Consider the following 21,630-nt stretch of genomic DNA (forward strand, 5'->3'; position numbering starts at 1 on the left):
CTGCCGCCACCGTAACACGTTCCCTCTGCCGCAGTCCCATATGTCAGAGAAGGGGCGGGACCAAGGCAGAGGGGAACGTGCTACGGCAGTTGCAGGCCTCCGATTTCGACGCGGCTCCTTTTAACATTGGTGGATTCACTGCACCTGATGGAGAGAGGGAAGGAAAGGTGGTTGTGCGCTGTTGAGCCCCTCTTTGCCCTCAGACCCTCTCCTAACTGCTCCCTCCTGTCTCAGACCACTGGGGGGAGGTGCCTGTCTTCAGCTGCAGGGATGGAGGGAGGGAAGAAGAAAGAAGGGGCCCTGGCAAGCGAGTTATCAAAAGCCAACCATAGCCTGGGACCCCTACATGGTATGAATAATGACCAGACAACAAAAGGTAAGAAAAATAATTTTATTTTCTGTTTTGTGATTACAATATGTCAGATTTGAAATGTGTCTTGAGGGAGGCTGCCGCCGCGGCTTTGGACAGAGGGGTACCATTTTCATGGGAGCTGGCCTTCGGAGAGGCTTGGGACACGGGGACGGATGCAGGAAGAGCTGCCACTGCGAAGGGCTTTGGTGGGGGAGCCAGCCAGACCGCGAGTGTGGGGCCGTTGTAAGAGCGGATTGGTCAAGGAGCCGCCATTGCCGAGGCTTTGAAATTGCTCTCCCACCGTCACTCCCTCCCGTCCCGGCTCTGCTCTGCCCCTGCCCAGGTTCAAAAGCAGGAGAGGCGGTCATCTAGCACCCGTTAATTTAACGGGCTTAAACATTAGTAAATAAATATTAACATAGTAAGATAGTAGATGACAGCAGATAAAGACCCGAATGGTCCATGCAATCTGTCCAACCTTACCCATCCTTTAAATTACTGATTTAATTTAAATATTCCTTCTTCTTAGCTATTTCTGGGCCAGAACCCAAAGCTCTGCCCGGTACTGTGCTTAGGTTCCATCTACTGAAGTCTCCGTCAAAATGATTAAAAACCCCAGACTGGCAATAACATGCTTAGGTTTAAATCTTTTCTTGCTCTTTCTTTGGGAGCATCTTCTTTCTGGAGTTCTCTTATAACTATTGGACTTGCTTATAAAACAAAAGGTTTATGTATTTTTGGATCCTAGGCAGCTATAGAATTTTCCGTGAGAGAGGGAAAATGCGATCAGAGGTGGTTGGAGGTGGGATCAAGACTTTGGCTGTAGTTGTGGGTGGCTGAGTTCCTCTTTTGATGTGGGCTGTATTTCCTGCTGTTTTACCTTTTTTTAATTCTTTAATTTCCCTTTAGCTTTATTGCTGTTTCAAAAATTGTTCCATAACCTAATTTAAAAAAGAGAGAGGTTTGAAGACTTATGTGCTAATTTGTGGAATTTTCTTAATCTCAGAAATCCTATGTAGTCGTGTGAGCCCAGAAAACTTTGTTTCTTGACATTAATAGCGTTCCATAGTTCCTAATGCACGATTACCGTCTTTTGTTTCTATCCAGTAGATACTGAGGCAATGCAGGAGACGAAGAGGGAGGAGAATCAAGAAAACTGGCTTCTAGAAATTGAACCCATCCCAAGACAACCAGGAAATGTCGGTGAGAATATTTTCCAGAGGAATGAGAGTCAAAACACAAGGAATTATCAACAGGAATCGGAGAAGAAGCCAAGAGACCCTGCAAGAGACTCCCTGGATGTAGTCACTGAGGGTGAGAAAAGTGACGGGGAACTCACAAACATCCCTGAGCTCCAGAGATACCCGAGAGAAGAGAAACCCTTACGAAATAAAAACAGCGACCAAATGGCTTTTCAGTTCCATCGGGGAAAGAGGAAAGGAAAGAAATCCATTCTGCAAGACACCGTTGGAAAAAGCCTTGGTAAGATATATAATTTCTTATTGCCCAAGAGAATCCACCCCAGGGTGAGACCTTTTTTGTGTTGTCAGTGTAGAAAAGGCTCCAAACGAAAGATGAAGCTGAAATACAGCAGAGAACGCTTGCAGAAGGGAAACCTTTTACGTGGAGTTGAATGTATGAAAGCATTAATTCCTAGTGATGGCCAGCCCAAACATTTTGTTTTGTTTCATTTCTTCTTTTATTTTAGTTCCTCTTCAATTTTGTTTCAAGGGAAATATCAGCAAGAGTGTGAACTATTTGGAAATGTGGCACACTGGTGAAAAAAAGGGGAACTATTTCCGGTGTTCCAGTGGGTCACGTGTGCAGTATTTGCAAAGAGGACACGCTATTAATGGCAAAACAAAAGACACCAAGGGGCAAATTCTATGAATGGTGTCCCAATTGTAGGCTGCGGTAGGCGTCCTACCGCTGTCTAACCAACCAATCGGGATGCATGTTTAAACAAAAACATCCCGTGTCAGGCAGCCTACATTGTGGGTGTTTTTGTGAGCCTAGGAAGGCGTGAAGGGCCACCTAAGCTCACCCAAGGCTAGGTGTGGGATTGGTTTCACCTGGAAGTGGCCTTAGGCGAGCTTAGGAGGCCCTAGGCATCTTCCTAGTGCCGCAGTAGGTGCCTGAAATGTAGGCCAGCAAAATGCTGGACTACATTTCAAATAGACTCGGCCGCTGAACCGATCCCGCGAAGTTGACCATTAGGAGGAATGGCCACTCCTCCTGCTGGAACCTCTGAAGCCCCTCCCCCCCAAATTTCCATAGCTGGAGGAGTGCCCAATTCCTCCTGCCCCACCCCCAAGACATCCCCTGGCAGGAGGGATGACCAAACCCTCCTGCCGCTGGCCCCCTCATCCCCAAATCCTCTCAAATACTCATCGACTCCACCCTGACACTCCCCAACACCCCCAAGATCCCCCTGCTGCCCCTGAACGTCCCCATACCTTTTTCTGATGGCTGGCAAGAGGAATGCCTACTCCCTCCTGCAGGCAGGCCCACCACTGCAAAATGGCAGGCGTTCCCCTTCCTGATGCATTCTGGGATGCACTTGGAGTGGCTCGACTCCGATTGGCCAGATCCCTAAATCCCCTCCCATGGGATTTGGTCAATTGGAGTTTTAGGCTACACCTAGTGCATCGCAGGATGGCCGAGAAGCCTTAGGCATCTGATCCAATCAAGTCCTTAGGCCCCTCCCCAATGCATCCCAAAATGCACCAGAATGGGGAAGGCCCTTCATTTTGCAGTGGCAGCCTGCCGGCAGGAGGGAGTAGGCATTCCTCTTGACAGCCATCAGCCAAGGTATGGGGGCATTCGTGGACTGTCGGGATCTTGTGGTGTCGAGGAGTATCAGGGGTGAAGTAGGGGAATGTTTGTGGGGCTTCGGGGGATGATGAGGCCAGCAGCAGGAGGGAGTGGGCATCCGTCCTGCCGGGTGATGTCGCGAGGGGTGGAGGCAGGAGGAACTGGGTACTCCTCCTGCTGCCAGAGATGAAGGAGCTTCAGGGGTTCCGGCAGAAAGGAGTGGGCATTCCTTCTGCCGGGCAACTTTGCAGGGGAGACGGGTTCCCTGCCGCGGATGCTAAACTGATCGCCTCAGGGCTACAAGATTTGCTAACCGGCACCTTTGACATAGATGCCCAATTCTCTAACTGGCATTTATGTCACAGGTGCTGGTTAGAGAATTGGGCTGGTTAGGTGGGGATAGGCGTCCGTCTGTCAATGGGACGTCCATGTGTGATTCTGAAAAACCGCTTAGTCAGCTGCTGAGACCAGGCGTCCTATACAGAATCCGGCCCCAAATGACTTTTTTTCTGCTTGCTTTAGTTTAATGACGTGGGCTGTGTCCTGGGCTTTTCCCATGTCATTGCCATCCCTTTTAATTCCGCACCAGAGAACACACTAGGAAAATTACCGAGTGCATGAAATCTCCTAATTGGGAGCATTTCTTAATGAAGATCCTAAAAATAACCACGACCAGCTACTGAAGTTGGGAAAAGTATCCTTCAGCATGTTTAAGCAGGAGGAGAGGCTGCCCATAGCTTAGACCATGCTGAGTGGACCAACCGCTGCTATTCCCTGACACTTAACCAGGCAGGGCTGACTAATGTGTATGTTTGATTCATTATACTTGATGAATCGCACAATTATGGACCATCCAGGTCTAGTTGATTTGCAAAATAATTAATAAATAATCCAGAAAGTTAGAAAATAACTCCATAAATTATATAATAGAAAAGGTTCAGACACAGTGGGGGAAAAATGGGACATAGTACCCAGCGATTGCTGCCCTGCTTCCTCTGTCCTTAAAAATGTTAAGATAAAGCTTTCAAAAAGCAAATGAGTCACTTTGAATTCACTTAACCAGATGAACCCCAGGGGCAAAGCATTCCCCAATGTGGGGGCAGAAAAGAAAAAAGCGCACTTTCTTGTAGAGTCCCAGTGAGCCTAGCTGATGGTCATTGAGGGAGCGAAGTGTTCTTCTTGGCACATAGGGTATCATTTTCTTTGCCAGATAGTCCGGGGTCCCCTCTCTTAAGTGCTCTGAAGGTCAGAATCGGGATCTTGAAATGTCTTCTATAAGCGATAGGCAGCCAGTGTAATTGGGAGAACAATGGGGTCACATGATCACGCCTTTTGGCTCGGCATAGGAAACGTGCTGCGGTATTTTGAAGGGATTGTGGAAGAGCTGCATACACTACGTTACAGTAAAGTAAGTGAGATGTTACTAAGGCAGAGTCTCTGTAGGAAGAAAGGGATGGACACAGGGAAGTTGACGTAGAATGAAGAGCCCGACTGCAGTACAGAGGAAGGGCCTGATTCTGTATAGGATGCCTGGTCTCAGCAGCTGCCTAAGTGGCTTTTGAGAATCGCACACGGGTGTCCTATACAGAATTGCGTCTGTTCTGACGGAGAGATGCCGTCTAATCCTGCCTAACCACCCTGATTCTCTTACCGGCATCTGTCACAGGCACCAGTTAGAGAATCTCGTTGCTGCTGAGCTGATCGCAAGGGAATCTCCCTGCTGTGATCAGCTCAGCAGCAACCGCAGCAACATGGAATCCCCAAATCCCCCCCCCCAAAAAAAAACATCCCTCAGCAGGAGTGCCCAGTTCCACCTGCTAACACCCCCCCCCCCCCCGAAACCGCCCTCCACCCAACCACGATAGGCAGGAGGTAGGCACACTCCCTCTTGCCAGAACTCCCTGTCCTGGCGACACTGGCTCCTCTGGTGCCGGTCCGGTCTGAGCCTATGTTATCGGCATCAACCCTTGCGACACTGGTCAGGTCTGATCCATTCTTGTCCACATCGACCTTTGTAGAACCAGTAACTACCACCTCGGCTCCAGAATTTTCGGTGCCAGTGGGCTTGTCTTCAGGTGCGAAGTCGGATTCAGCTCAACATCATTCTTCTTCCTATACATCTTCCAAGACGATGTCAGTCAAATCAGGAAAGTCATTGACGAAGAAGAAACATGTGGAGCATCGACACCCAGTTCTCGACGTCGTCTTCCACCGACACGGGACTCAGATCTCTGGGAAGATTCTGAAGAGCCTATTTTGACCGATGATGAGGCATCTTCTAATGAAGATCCTTCATCTCAAGAACCTGTTCCACAACCAGAACAGACGTCTTTCTCCAAATTTTTGAGGGAAATGTCAGAGGCACTTTCTATCCCTCCGGAGGCTGATTCCAAAAAATCTAAAGCATTTTTAGATGCATTAGATTATGGACAAGCTTATAATATCAATGGCAAATATTTATCGATTAGGTTTTTTACCAGCCCTATTTATCATATAAATATATAACCAAGGAGCTGGATTATAATACCAAGGGTATCAATATTATGTTTGCATTTAGCTTGAGAAGGATGCCTCAGACTCCCAGGTTTGGCTGTGATCAAGCTAAGTATTAAAGTTCTTTAACACTCATATTTATATATATTATTGAAGTTTATAAATTGTGGAAATATACAAAGCAGTGAATTATTAATAACAGCATATAAGAAGGGCAGCCAATGATGAGGCACCATGTAAATCTCCCACTTCTTTGAGATATGCTAGCGGTGGAGTGGTGGGGCTGAGGCGTCCTTCTCAAGCTAAATGCAAACATAATATTGATACCCTTGGTATTATAATCCAGCTCCTTGGTTATATATTTAGATTATGGACAGCCATCTAAGGAGTTTCTTAAGCTTCCTCTTCATGATATTCTAAGGGAGACTGATTATAAAAATCTTGAAACTCCTTTGACTGTTCCTGGGGCTCCTCGTAAGCTGGACTCCCTCTACAGAGTAGTTGCAATTCCTGGTTTTGACAAGCCTCAGCTCCCTCATGAGTCTCTCCTGGTAGAGTCCACTCTTAAAAAAATCTGCAGGGGCCAGTGTTTACGCTTCTGTTTCCTCCTGGCAGAGAGGGTAAAACCATGGACCGATTTGGTAAGCGTTTATTTCTGAATGCCACATTTGCTAACCGGTCCAGAAATTATGCTTTCCATTTTTCATTCTATCTTAAACACCTGATCAAGCAAGTATCTACCCTACAGAAATAATTACCTGAGCGTAATGTTCCTGTTTTGCAACAGTACATCTCTAGTTTGCTGCAACTGAGAAAGTTTTTAGTGCAATCTATTTATGATACTTTTGAGCTTACATCTCGAGCTACAGCCATGTCTGTGGCTATGCGGCGCTTAGCTAGGCTGAGGGTGTCTGAGCTAGATGTTAATCACCAAGATCGTCTGGCCAATGCTCCTTGTTTGGGTGATGGACTTTTTGGGGAGTCTTTGGATACCACCACCCAAAAGTTGTCCGCTTGGGATACTTTGGTTAAAAACAAGAAAAAGCCTCCACCTACTCGTCCTTTCAGACAACAATCTTCCTATCAGCATCATTTTGCTGCTAGACCTTTGCAACCACCTCAGTCTCAACCTCGCAGACAAAGGCAACCGTAGCAGCAGCAACCACAGAAACAACAGGCTGCACAACCTAAACCTACACAGCCTTTTTGACCTGTTTCTTCGGAGAATAGCCAGCCTAAGCAATTCTCAACACTTACCTCAGCCCATCGGAGGTCATCTTCAGTTCATCATTCGTTGGGAACTCATCACCTCGGATCTTTGGGTCCTCAGCATCATTCATCAGGGTTACTCTTCATTTCCAGACTCTTCCACCAGACAGCCCTCCAAGAGAGTCTGCTTTGGACCCTGCACAGTCCTCCCTTCTTCTGCAGGAAGTGCAATCCCTTCTTCTGCTGACTGCCATTGAGGTGGTTCCTCTCGATCAGCAGGTCCGGGGATTCCAAGAAGACCAGGGGACTGATACCCATCCTGGATCTCAGAGTTCTCAACAAATTTCTTGTCAGAGAAAAATTCACTTGTTCTCCTTTATCCTCTTCTCAATCAGAACGACTGGCTATGCTCCCTAGACCTCAAGGAAGCCTACACACATATCCCGATTCATCCGGCTTCCAGGAAGTACCTCCGGTTTCAGATCAGTCATTGTCATTACCAGTACAAAGTACTTCCCTTCGGCCTTCCCAGAGTATTCACGAAGTAACTGATTGTAGTGGCCGCATCTCTCCGTTCGCACGACCTTCAAGTCTTTCCTTACCTGGACGACTGGTTGATCAAGGCCGTTTCCTCTCAAGGAGTGGTTCAAGCAACATCCCAAACCATTTATTTTCTTCAGATTCTGGGATTCAAAGTCAACTTCCCCAAATCACATCTCATTCCGACTCAACGTCTTCAGTTCATTGGGGCAATCCTAGACACCACTCTCATGAGAGCATTTCTTCCACCAGATTGACTTCAGACTCTCATCTGTCTCTGTCAGCAATTGTTTCCTCTTCAAACCATCTCTGCCAGACACATGATGGTTCTTCTAGGTCACATGGCTTCAATTGTCCATGTCTCACCACTGGCAAGACTCCATCTGCGCACTGCTCAGTGGACTCTGGCTTCCCAGTGATCTCAAGCGACAGATCGTCTTTCACAGCACATATCTGTAACATTGTCTCTTCTGCGGTTGCTTCAATGGTGGATGACCTCATCCAATCTTTCTAGAGGTCTCCTTTTTCACTTACCCCCTCATCACAAGATCATCAAGACAAACGTGTCTCCTTATGCCTGGGGAGCACATATGGATGATCTGCAGACTCAGGGTCTTTGGACTGTCAGAGAGAAGAAATTTCACATCGATGTTTTATGCCCTCAAGGTTTTTCAACATCTCTTCTATCCTCATGTCCTCCTCCTTTGCATGGACAATCAAGTAGAAATGTACTACATTAACAGCAGGGAGGCATGGGCTCTCTTCTGTTATGTCAGGAGGCTCAGAAAATCTGGACTTGGGTGACAGCTCGCAATCTATTCTTCAAGGCTGTCTACATTCAAGGAGAGAAGAAGTCGCTAGCAGACAACTTTAGCAAAATTCTTCAGCCTCATGAATGAACTCTTGGCTCTGCAACTCTCCAGTCCATATTTGCTCAATGGGACACTCCACAGGTGGACTTGTTTGCAGCTCCTCACAATCACCAGTTGTCCCAGGTTTGCTCCAGACAGTACTCTCCTCTCCCTCTGGCAGCAAATGCTTTTCTTTTGGATTGGAAGGGTCGGTTTCTATATGCGTTCTCTCCACTTCCTCTCATGTTGAGAACTCTGTTCAAGCTCAAGAGAGAAGCAGCCACCATGATTCTCATTGCTCCACGGTGGCCCAGACAACATTGGTTCTCCTTCTTCTTCAACTCAGTTCCAGGGAGCCCATAGTTCTTCTGGTATTTCCTACTCTGCTTACTCAGAATCAGGAATCACTTCTACATCCCAACCTGCAGTCTCTACACCTGACAGCTTGGTTTCTCTCGGGCTGAGTTCTTCTCAACTTCTCCTCTCTAAGCCTGTTTGTCAGATCATTGATGCCTCCAGGAAACCAGCCACTCAGCAATGTTACCAACAAAAGTATTTTTTTCTGGAATCTTCTTAATCATCATGATCTCCCTTCCTTGGTGGTGGAATTGGTGTTGGATTATCTCCTTTCTCTGTCTGATTCTGGACTTAAATCTACATCCATTAGAGTCCATCTCAGTGCGATTACGGCTTATCATGAACCAGTACAGGGAAATCCTCTTACTGCTCATCCTTTGGTCTCCAGATTCATGAAAGGGCTTTTCAATGTTAAACCACCTCTCAAGCCTCCACCTATCGTCTAGGACCTTAATGTGGTTCTTTCCAGTCTGATGAAGCCACCATTTGAACCAATGGCCACAGCTCATCTCAAGTTTCTTACCTGTAAAGTAGTCTTCCTTATTGCTCTCACCTCTACCAGGAGGGTCAGTGAGTTACAAGCACTAGTAACAGACCCACCCATCACAGTTTTCCATCATGATAAGGTGGTTCTGCACACACATCCAAAGTTTCTTCCCAAAGTTGTCTCTGACTTTCATCTCAATCAGACAATTGTTCTACCAGTGTTTTTTTCTTGGCCTCATTCTCTTCCTGGAGAAGAAGCCTTACATACTTTGGACTATACACGAGCTTTGGCTTATTACTTTGATCGCACAAAGCCACACAGAACTTCTCCCCAACTCTTCATCTCATTTGATCCAAACAAGTTGGGGCATCCTGTTTCCAAGAGAACGACTTCCAACTGGCTTTCCGCCTGCATCTCGTTCTGTTATGCTCAGACCGGACTGGCACTGGAGAGCCGTGTCACAGCCCATAAAGTTAGAGCTATGGCAGCTTCTGTTGCTTTCCTTAGACCCACTCCCATTGAGGAAATCTGTAAACCTGCCACCTGGTCTTCAGTTCATACCTTCACTTCTCACTACAGTCTGGAATCATTCTCCGGAAGGGATGGGCACTTCGGCCAATCTGTATTACAAAATTTATTTTCCCAAGGGCCAACTCTCCCACCATCCCATTCTGTTAGCTTGGAGCTCACCCATCAGTGAGAATATCTGCCTGCTGTCCCTAGATAACACCTGTTATGGTAAGTAACTGTGCATTCTCAAAGTGGCCAGTCCAGGTCATTAGTACCTGACCAAAACCCAAGGAGTAGCAATATTCCATGCTATTGATACAGGTCAAGTAGTGGCTCCTCCGGGTCTTTCTCAATAACGGACTATGGACTTTTCCTCCAGGAACTTGTCCAAACCTTTCTTAAAACCAGCTACGCTATCTCCTCTTACCATATCCTCTGGCAACGCGTTCCAGAGCTTAACTATTCTCTAAGTGGAAAAAAATTTCCTCCTATTAGTTTTAACACTTATACCTAATCTAATCTAATATTTGTGTGTCGCACAAACCTAAGGCTCTAGGCGACTTTAAGAGAAGAAGAGTAGCTGGGTCAAGTGTAAGGGGCGGGTTCTACTACACTCAGGATTTTGTAGACTTCAATCATAATTCCCCTCAGCCGTCTCTTTTCCAACCGTTTTAGTCTTTCCTCATACGAGAGGAGTTCCATCCCCTTTACCATCTTGGTCACTCTTCTTTGAACCTTTTCTAGCGCCACTATATCTTTCTTGAGATAAGGAGACCAGAATTGAACGGAATACTCCAGATGAGGTTGCACCATGGATCGATACAGGGCCAGTATAGCATTCTTAGTCTTGTTAACCATCCCTTTTTTTAATAATTCCTAGCATCCTTTCTTGGCTGCCACCGCACATTGGGCGGAAGGTTTCATTGTATTGTCTACGATGAAATCAAGTCCTTTTCTTGGGCGCTGATCCCCAAGGTGGACCCTAGCATCCGGTAACTGTAATTCAGGTTATTCTTCCCAATGTGCATCACTTCGCATTTGTCCACATTAAATTTCATCTGCCATTTGGATGCCCAGACTTCCAATTTCCTAAGGTCTGCCTGCAATTTTTCATAATCCGCATGCATTTTAACAACTTTAACAGTTTAGTGTCATCTGCAAATTTAATCACCTCACTCGTCGTGCCAATTTCCAGATCATTTATAAATAAGTTAAATAGCACTGGTCCTAGTATAGACCCCTACGGCACTCCACTGTTTACTCTCCTCCATTGAAAAAAATGGCCATTTAACCCTACCCTCTGTTTTCTATCCGATAACCAATTCCTAATCCACAACTGAAAATCTATCTTGCCTTATTCCACATGTTTATTCACACCTTCAAAGACGTCAAGCAAATTTGTGAGTCAAAATATCCCCCGGCTGAACCCATGCTGACTCTGTTTCATTAAATCATGTTTGTCTACGTGTTGAGAAGCAAATGGTTATCTTGGAGCCAGCTGGCTATGGTATCTGTGCAGTGTTGCAAAGGTATTAGATTAGGAGCTACTGGATCACAGGGATATTGTAGCAGAACGTCATCCGAATAGATACTGAAGATGTGAATGAGCTTAGCTAGGGGACTAAGAAAGATATTAGATAGGAAGGGAGATAAAATAGACCTTTGTGGGGTTCCAGGTGTGAGTTGACAGGAAGGAGAAGCTTCACCATCTTGATATCCTGTGAATGATCGATGCTGAAGAAATTAGGTGAACCAAGTTAGAACCATATCCGATATCCCAAGAGAAGATACTCTTTGAAGCAGTAGAGAATAAGTGAATGAGATCAAAGAAGACTAAGAGGGTGACTAAAATCCAAATTACCGTTTGTCACTTCACAAGGAGCTTATAATGGTCTCTACTGTGGTCCATATGGGAACCTAATTGTCTAGGATGAAGGGTGTGGATGGCCTCTGCTTGATCAAGAAGTTGTTAATAAAACCAGCTTTTCTTTTATTTTAGGTAGGAATGGGATAATGGAAACTGGGAGCTAGTTACTAGTAGATTTCTCCAGAGCAGCTTTCTTAAGGATAAGTAAAAATTTGGTAATCTATGGGAGATCACGAAATATCAGGTGGGTCATGTGTTGAAAAAGGCGTAAATTTTGGGGCAAACCTAAGTCAGACAAGAATGTGAGGAAGTTGGAGGTCTTCGGATGTGATGCTGTGTCCACATGAACATTAAAGTCACCTAGAATAATAAGACGGGAATCTAGTGATCGTATCTGCAATGGTTTGGGAGACCTTATCCCATTCAGATGCACATGGGGGAGGGGGGCAAATCTGCCTTCCAGATTTGATGGTTGTTGCTCCCTCAAATTTTAAATTGAAGTTATTTGAATGGATTACTGACTCCCTGGATACAGGAAGATTTCCTTCAGATGTTGGTAATATAATAATTACCCCAATAATTAAAAATTTCTAGGAATCTATTTCTCTGCTTGCCAATTACAGACCAATAGCATCTATTCCCTTTTTTGTTAAAATCATGGAAGGCCTGGTTCATATCCGATTGACCAAACATCTTGAGCAACACTCTCTACTCCACGATTCACAGTCAGGATTTAGATCCTACTTTAGCACCGAAACGATGATAGATGCATTATTGGATTATTTAATAAGCCTTTTAAGGGTGTCAGGTCAAAAGCGCGCTGGGACAAAGGCACGCGCAATTGAGTGCAGCGCGGAGGCGCGTGCCGAAGAAAATGACTGTTTTTAGGGGCTACAATGGGGGGCGTGGGGGGGAACCCCCCCACTTTACAGAGTTCGCGCCACGTTGTGGGGGCGTTGCGGGGGGTTTAGGGGGTTGTAACCCCCCACATTTTACTGAAAACTTCACTTTTTCCCTGTTTTTAGGGAAAAAGTTAAGTTTCCAGTAAAATGTGGGGGGTTTCAAACCCCCCACAACGCCGCCGTGATCTGTACTAAGTAAAGTGGGGAGGCTCCCCAACAAAAACCCCCATCGGAGCCCCTAAAAACAGTAATTTTCTTCGGTGCGCGCCTCCATCTTGCGCTCAGTTGTCGACGCGCCTTTGTCTTCCGCAGTTTTGTCTATGAACCCCTTCTAAGTAAAGGCAAAAGTACACTAGTGCTTCAATTGTATCTTAGTAGTGCCTTTGATCTAGTAGATCATCCTACTTTATTAATATGTTTGGATACTCTGGGCCTTCACGGAAATGTTTACTCCTGGTTCAAAGATTTTCTGGAGTCCAGATTGTATCAAGTTAGGTTTAGGACTCACCTCTCGTCAATCTGGAATAACCCATGTGGTGTTCCTCAGGGTTCTCCACTTTCATCTACACTATTCAATGTTTATTTTTATTTATTTATTTATTTATCTAATATAATAAAGCCCTGCATGAGCACTCCCACCTGCGTGCTCCCGTTTTCCGTGCGCTGTTTGAACCCGCAGGTAGGAGTGCGCATGTGCGCGGCGACGCAGAGCCTGTCGGCCGCGGCGGCTCTTGCCGTCTGAAGGATAAAAACCCCTAGAGCTCGCTGCGGGTCCTGAAAACCTTCCGATTCAAGGAGCGTCTGCAGCACTCTACACACGCTGCTTCGGGGACTTCTACTGCCCTGATTTGATGGCCAGTAGAAGGCTCCGAAGCAGCGTGTGTAGAGTGCTGCAGACGCTGCTTGAATCGGAACGTTTGTTGGGACCGTGGGAAGGGACTAAGGGAGCCGGCCAGACCGCAGGAAGGGAAAGGAGGAGTAGGGGAAACGCTGCGGCTGCACAGGGAAGTGGTGTGGGGGGAGGGAATGCTGCTGTGGTCTGCTGCACAGGGAAGTGGTGGGAGAGAAATGCTGCTGCATAGGAGACAGGGAGAGAGACAGATAGATAGAAAGAAAAGAAGAAAGACACAGGGGCAGGGAGAGACACAGAAAGACAGACGGACAAAGGGGGCCAGGGAGCGAGACAGACAACGGGAGGGAGAGAGAAACAGAAATAAAGACACACAAACATATATTCTAGCACCCGTTAATGTAACGGGCTGAAATACTAGTTTATTTATAAGTTTTCAATTTATACAAGCAAGATAAACTTGTACAGAAAGATGATTCATGAAAAGAAAATTATCAAAAGAAAATTAAACAAGCAATTAAAGTAACCTAAACATAAATCTTCTCAAGTCCTCAAATGGATCCAGGATGTTAATCAAGGCAAGGGAGACTCAAAAGCGTAGAAGAGAATTTCTTTTGTTAAAACCTGGTGTTCTGGCCCTAGGGGCAACTTTTTTCTATAGACATCCTTGTAAATGCGTAATCTTCTATCTTCTTCTATATATATAAAATCGGAGGTATGTATGTGTGTATGTATGTATGTGCCGCGATCACGCAAAAACGGCTTGACCGATTTGAACGAAACTTGGTATGCAGATCCCTCACTACCTGGGATGATATGTTCTGGGGGTCTCGCGGCCCACCTGCACACGTGGGCGGAGCTACAAACAGAAAATCAGATTTCACCCATTCATGTCAATGGAAAAAATGTAAAAAGCTGCCAACGCAAAAACGGCTTGCCCAATTTGAACGAAACTTGGTATGCAGATCTCTCACTACCTGGGGTGATATGTTCTGGGGGTCTCGCGGCCCACCTGCACACGTGGGCGGAGCTACAAACAGAAAATCAGATTTCACCCATTCATATCAATGGAAAAAATGTAAAAAGCTGCCATTCTCACAGTAATTCACAAACGGCTTGACCGATTTGAACGAAACTTGGTATGCAGATCCCTCACTACCTGGGGTGATATGTTCTGGGGGTCTCGCGGCCCACCTGCACACGTGGGTGGACCTACAAACAGAAAATCAGATTTCACCCATTCATGTCAATGGAAAAAATGTAAAAAGCTGCCATTCTCACAGTAATTCCAACTACCTGGGGTGATATGTTCTGGGGGTCTCTCGGCCCACCTGCACACGTGGGCGGAGCTACAAACAGAACATCAGATTTCACCCATTCATGTCAATGGAAAAAATGTAAAAAGCTGCCATTCTCACTGTAATTCAAAAACGGCTTGACCGATTTGAACGAAACTTGGTATGCAGATCCCTCACTACCTGGGGTGATATGTTCTGGGGGTCTCTTCACCCAAGAATTTATATGTTCTTGCTCCTGGAGGTGAAACTAAAAATGTTGTTTATAATCAAGTTTTGTGTTTGTTGTATTGTATTCATTTTGTCAAATATTTCACATTATAATTTGAATATTGTACTTTTTATAAAGCTGTAAAAAAATAATTTCATTCACCACTATAAAGTATCTTTATTTGAATCCATTTACAGTGTTATTGCTATAATTAAATACCCGTGCAACGCCGGGGCTTCAGCTAATTCATAATAAAACTCACCAACTGACGACCTTCCTGTCCCTGTCCCGACTAGAGAAGGAGAATGCCAAATAGATTAGAGGTCCTTTACTCTCTGATAGCTTATGATTCACTATTCAGTGTTTATCTTTCATCATTGGGCTCATGTTTGAGCAACCTGGATGTAGAACTCTTTAGTTACGCTGACGACATTATTTTTGTCATACCTTTTACTTCAGCCCTATCCCAGATTACCACTGAAGTTGAAATCGTATTGAAACAGATGGATTCTTGGATGCAAAAATTTAAACTCAAATTAAACTCTGGCAAAACAAAGTTTTTCGTGGCGACTGCTAGTAATATTTCTTCTGAACCTTCTATCAGTATAAATTCAACTCGGTATATAATTCATCCAACGATTAAAATTTTGGGAATTATTTTAGAGCAGCATCTTACAATGCATGCTCAGATAGATGCTGCAGTGCGTAAACGCCACTTCACGTTATGGAAATTGCGAGCAATTAGATCTTATTTTGAATTTACTGCTTTTAGATTACTGGTTCAATCGTTACTACTGAGTCTTCTCGATTACTGTAATATTAACGATCTGACAGTCAACAAGAAAGAATTAGCAAGACTCACAATAATACAGAATACAGCGGTCAGAATGATTTATGGCCTGAAGAAATTCCTTTTATTGCGAATTCTATTGGCTGCCAGTGGAGGCCCGGGTATTGTTTCAACTGGGCTGTTTCTGTTACAGCTGTTTCTTAGTCAATAGATTTTCTTTAGCATCATACATAGTAGAAGAACTCAGCCTTTGTTTAATGTAGGATTTAGGGGGGTCACGTGATGTCGAGCTGCTGAGCAGACGTCGGTGGGGTAAGCTCCCGATCCCGTTCCCACCATCAGCTGTTTTTCGACCCCGGAGTGCCGCGATTTCGCCCCTGCATTTGGGCGATTACATCGCTGCCGCGTTTTAGAGGTGTCTTGGAGAGTTCGGGGCTTTATGACAAGCAGGCTGCCCCGCCGGGAGAGAGATCGCGGCCGCGTGGGTGAATCCAAGATGGCCGACCGCGAGTCTCCACCGCCGCTCCTGGCGCCGACTGCGTGGGTGTCCGAGATTGTGGCAGAGGTGAAGCTGTTGCTGGAGGGATCCCTGACCTCGAAACTCCAGCCTATCGTGGATAAATTGGACTCTGTGGACACTCGTCTGGAAACGCTGCAGGGAGAGTTTTCCTCTTACCAGCAGCGTCTCACCACGCTGGAAGATAGAGTGCAGCACCGAGAAGGGGACCACCAGCAAATGAGGGCTCAGCTTATCGCCATGGAAGCTAAACTCGAGGACCTTGAGAACCGGTCTCGACGGGGGAACCTGCGATTGATTGGCCTGCCTGAATCTGTGAAGGATGGTGAGCTCCATTCCTTTCTGGAAACCTGGCTGCAGCGTTCTTTAACACTATCAACTGCGCATGGTCCCCTGAGAATTGAACGGGCGCATCGCTTGGGCCCGCTGGGTGAGCCTGGCTCGAGAGCTCGCACTGTCATACTCAAGTTATTGAACTCAGCCCATAAACAAGAAATTCTGCGAGCTATTCGTACTTCGGGACCCCTGCTGTATGACAACTCCAGGGTGCTGTGTTTCCAAGATTATTCTCCTGCTTTGCAAGCCAGACGGAAGGAATTCACCCCCATTTGCTCCCAGCTGTATCAGATGAAAGTTCCTTTTGCTCTGCTGTATCCTGCCCGCTTGCGGATCAGACATGCTGGTCAGACCCGCTTCTTTACTGTGGCGGCTGAAGCTCTACGATTCCTACATTCCATGCAGGCACCAGACCCGGCTCCTTGACTGCTTTGGAGTTCGTTCTTTTGTTGTAGGTTGAAATAGTTTGATGCACGGAGCTCTATGTACTGCCTCAGCTTGATATCTCCTGGGGGCCTTCGTACCTGCGGGCCTGCTCATGCGGGGGCCTGATCGTTGCAGTGCCTGCTTTTTGCTGGCTTGACGGCCTTGATCTGGAGCCTGGGGTGATGGACTGCTATGGACTTTTGTGGGACATTTCTTTTCCTTCTTTTGGGGACTGTATGGATGGTGGGGGGGGAGAGCCTGTTGGTGTTGAAGGGGATGCTATGTTCTTTATTGGAGGGGGGGGGGTACTTCCTTCTTGCAGTTGATGACCGGTTGAGGGAGTGGTGTGTATGAATAGGATACGGGTGGGAATGTTTGCATGTGGGGTGGGTGGTTTGGGTGGCACATATGGAGTCTCTTTAAGCCACTATATACTGTTTGAGAGCATTACATTGTTATGACCTGTAGTTGTTTATTTTGCTGCTCAACCTGTTATTGGACTTCACACGTGTTATAGGACTTGTTTATGTATGGGTTGGGTAGGACTCAGGGGGCTTTTATTTAGGGGGTGTGTCGGTGGGATTGTTGTGAGGGGCTGGGGTGGTTCTTCTTGGTGTGGTTTGTTGGGAGGGGGAGTTGGGAGCTGTTCCACAGGACCCTTGGACCACTAGTGGGTCACATGAGGGATGGGGAAGGGGCGGCGGGGGGAGGGGTGGGGGGGTGGATATGCTGGGGGTTTCTTCTGTTCTCTTTCTATCCTTTCCTCTTTCTCTTTCTTCATCTTTTCTTTTTCTCCTTCCGTATTCCTGGTGCCCTGTGGTTGGCTTTTCTCCTTTGGTGGATGCTCGGGTCTAGATTGAGGTTCTGGGAGCTGGTCGCGGGCTGGGACGGCCTTGCTCTCGGTTTTCTTTCTGGATTTTTGCCTGATTTTTGTCTATATCCTTTTTCTTATGAAGCCTCTTAGATGTATTTCCTGGAATATAAATGGTGTCACTTCGCCTATTAAACGACATAAGATCTTGAGAGCCCTGAACCGTCAGAGAGCTGATTTGGTCTTTCTGCAGGAGACGCATCTGTCAGCAGCGGAGCATGCTAAACTTCAGACCTGGTGGGTTGGTCAGCATTTGGGGGCACCTGCGAACAATCGTAAGGCCGGGGTTTTGATTTTGATTCGGAAGGGGTTACCCTTTGTTATTCAACAGCAGTGGACGGATCCTGGAGGTAGGTACATCATAGCCAAGGCACTATTTAATCATCGGCCCCTGATTCTTTGTAATGTGTATGCTCCTAACAACTATGACTCTCGATTTTTCTCCTCACTTATTCGCCTTCTTGGCCAACAGTCGGATGCGCCCTTGCTCGTGGGGGGAGATTTTAATTGTGTTCATGATCCCTTGCTGGATAAATCAATTCCTGCTCCCCAGGATCGGATGCAGCCTACTAAAGGTATTTCTTTACTTTGTTCATCCTTGGACGTTATTGATGTTTGGCGGACGCTTCACCCAGGAGAGCGTGACTACACTCATATATCTAGAGCCCATGCGTCCTTATCCCGGATTGATTACTGGCTGACCTCTAGCGCTTTGTTTTCTCAGATTGAATCGGCCACGATTGGTTCCTTTGACGTTTCCGATCATGCCATGCTATTGTTACTCTTGCACTTGGATGTCTCTCCACCGGGATCTTTCCGTTGGCGATTTCCGCTCCGTTTGTATCAGGACTCGAGATTTCAGGAATTCCTGCTTCAAAAATGGTCTGACTATCAACTACATAATATTGACCATCGGGCTGATTCTACGCTTTTCTGGGAGGCTGCGAAAGCGGTCCTCCGTGGCGAGATTATGGCCTATTCCAGCCATCAACGTCGTGCTCGGGATAGGGAGCTTTTACAGTTGGAACGTAGGATTGGTAACCTCCGTCGGCTTTATAGTCTATCTCATGCTTCCTCTTTGCGTTCCCAGCTCTTAGCCTCCCAGTGTAAGCTTCGGGAATTGTTGCATGCTAGAACAGTCAAGTCGCTTGCTTATTATAGATATCAATTCTTTCGCCATGGGAATCAACGAGGGGCGCTTCTGGCAAAGGTGGTCCGTCGTTCGGCGGGACGTACACATATCTTGCAACTTCGATCGGCAGGGGGGGGTTTGGTCCGGACGGATGCCGAGATTAATGCAGTGTTTTTTGACTATTATAGGAAGCTTTATTCACAGCAATCTGATTTAATGGACGGCACGGCATATTTGGATGGCCTCTCCCTTCCGTGCCTGTCTGATAGGGCGGTAGCTAAACTTAATGCCCCTGTAACGGCAGAGGAGGTGGCAGGCGTCATACAGAGGGGGTCCTTGTTAAAGGCCCCCGGACCAGATGGTTTCCGGATGGAATTCTATAAACTCTTACTTCCTACGGTGGCTCCAGTCTTAGCTGATACCTTCACAGCAGCTATTCAACGGGGTGCCCTTCCGGAGTCTCTCACTTCGGCTCAAATAGTTGTGCTATTGAAACCCCATAAGGATGCAGCCCTCTCTTCTTCTTATCGCCCCATTTCGCTGCTGAATGTGGAGGCCAAGTTGTTCGCCAAGGTTTTGGCTAATAGATTGGCTTGTGTTCTTCCTGAGCTGATTGCTTCCCCTCAGGTGGGCTTTGTGCAGGGGCGTACTAGTGTGAAAAACATTAGATCTATATTGGCGTCTTTGGAATTCGTGGAGAGAACCCAACTTTCTTCTCTATTGGTCAGCTTCGATGCTGAGAAGGCCTTCGATCGGGTCTCTTGGAATTTTTTATTTGAGGTTTTAACTCGGTATGGCATTACGGGCTTTTTCCAGGATGCGATTCGGGTGCTTTATCACTCTCCTACAGCTTTTGTTTGGGCCAATGGTCTTTGTTCTCCTTCCTTCCCCATATGTCGTGGCACGCGTCAGGGCTGTCCCCTTTCCCCATTGCTTTTTGCTTTGTCGTTGGACCCTTTGATCCGTGATATTCAGCTTAATGGAGCTATTCCGGGTATTCGAATTGGTTCTTCCGAATTTAAAATCTCGGCATTTGCGGACGATCTCCTGGTCCATATCTCGGACCCCGCAGTCTCTCTTCCCAATCTGATGGCCACTTTTCAAGAATATGGAGACTATTCGGGTTTTAAGCTTAACCTTGATAAATCTCTGGCGTTGGCCACATCCTCGGTCTTGCGGGACTCTTGGCCTGGACCCTTTCCCCTTCAATTGGCTTCTTCTTCGTTTCGTTATTTAGGGATTCTGCTGACGCCTCGTACTTCCGAGTTATATCGTGTTAACATTGATTCTTTGTTCAGTTCTTCGGCTGAGTGTTTTGCTCGTTGGTCTCCTCTTCCTCTGTCCTTGTCGGGTAGGATCAATTTGTTTAATATGGTCCTTTTTCCAAAATGGCTTTATACTTTGCAGTTACTCCCTTTATGGCTCTTGAAACGGGATATTACTAAATTACATTCTATGCTTTCTCGATTTTGTTGGGGGGGACGGCGACCAAGGGTGGCGTTGCGTTATCTGTTTGGTGCGTGGGGAGGAGGGGGACTGGGGTTACCGCATTTTCGGTTATATAATGCTGCCTGTTTGATGCGTTTTTTGGGGGAGTGGCTTTCGGATCGTCGGGATTTTACTCCAAAATGTTATGAGAGAGAATTTTTTGCACCTTGGCATATTTTGTCTTTGGTGCACGCGCCCCGTTCTGCCTTGCCGGCGGCTCTTCGGGGGAGTTTGTTGTTGCACTCGCTACGCGTCATATGGTCTTATGTGTTGGACTCCTGGAAGGGTACTCCCTCGACTACTAGATACTTACCTATTCAGGGGAATCTGCAATTCAGCCCGGGCATGGAGACTGCTAGTTTTCGTAAATTGGCATCCCGGGACTTCACGTTACTTGCCCATGTTCTTCAGGCAGATGGTTCTTTACTGTCCTGGGACGCTTTGGTCCGGTCGGGTGTTTTCTCTGTGGGAGACTTTCTTGCGTTTCGGCAACTTCAACATTATGTTCGATCCCTCCCCCGAGCCGCTTTGGCTTTTCCTATTGAGAACAAATTTGCGGCGCTGCTGGATCCCTATTTGGAAGATGGGTTTACAGTTTCGGGTCTTTATAAGGACTTCCATCGATTATTGGGTCCGGCTGACCGAGCTGTCCTACACGCCCGTTGGTGCCAGGATCTGGGGATAGCACGAGACGCTTTGGATCTCCCTTCCTTGATTGCAAGACTCCCGGGAGTTTCCGTTAATGCAGATCTACGGGAGTGTCAGTTTAGGGTTCTTCATCGGGGCTATTTTACGAAAAGTCAGTTATATTATTCGGGTTACACGGACTCTCCTTTATGCCCTAAGTGTCTCCAGCAGCCCCATTCGTTTATCCATGCCTTCTGGTCTTGTGTGAAAATCAAACGTTTTTGGCGGCAGGTTGTAACATATGTGGAGAGCGTCTTTGGCACTACATTACCTTTTTCTGCCGCTGGTCTCTTGCTGGATAAGTATGAGGCCTTCCGCTTGTCTGATTCGGGTCAGCGGCAGTTTATGAGACGGGTGGGGGTCTTGGGGAAGAAAGTAATTCTATCTGTCTGGATTGGGGAACTTTCTCCATCCTTTTGGGAATGGAGGAATCGTTTGCATGCTCTGCTGCTGCTGGAGTGTAAAGATGCGTCTTATAGCTTACGACGAAGGCGACTCTTTCTTCGGATCTGGGATTCTTACCTTTTTTCATTATCACCACGGGCTAGAAGTGACATTCTAAATTCCTTGTGACTTTTTCTGAGACCTGGGCTTGTGTTCCATCTTTGAGGGGCGCCAGGTATACTTCTTTCTCTTTCTTTCTTC

General features: G+C 46.5%; 1 protein-coding gene across 16 annotated transcripts in view; it reads left to right on the forward strand.

Annotated features, from left to right (window-relative positions):
• Window positions 1-21,630, forward strand: part of LOC117355233 (zinc finger protein 271-like) — a 906,970-nt gene that overhangs the window by 881,007 nt on the left and 4,333 nt on the right. For 15 of the 16 annotated variants that reach the window (XM_033933505.1, XM_033933504.1, XM_033933501.1 and 12 more), the window contains one exon: window positions 1,460-1,834. In XM_033933505.1, coding sequence (XP_033789396.1) covers window positions 1,460-1,834 — 375 coding nt within the window. The remainder of the gene's footprint in view (window positions 1-1,459; window positions 1,835-21,630) is intronic. The other variant, XM_033933499.1, reaches the window with a different exon arrangement.

Source organism: Geotrypetes seraphini, chromosome 2 (genome assembly GCF_902459505.1).
Source record: "Geotrypetes seraphini chromosome 2, aGeoSer1.1, whole genome shotgun sequence".
NCBI lineage: Eukaryota > Metazoa > Chordata > Amphibia > Gymnophiona > Dermophiidae > Geotrypetes > Geotrypetes seraphini.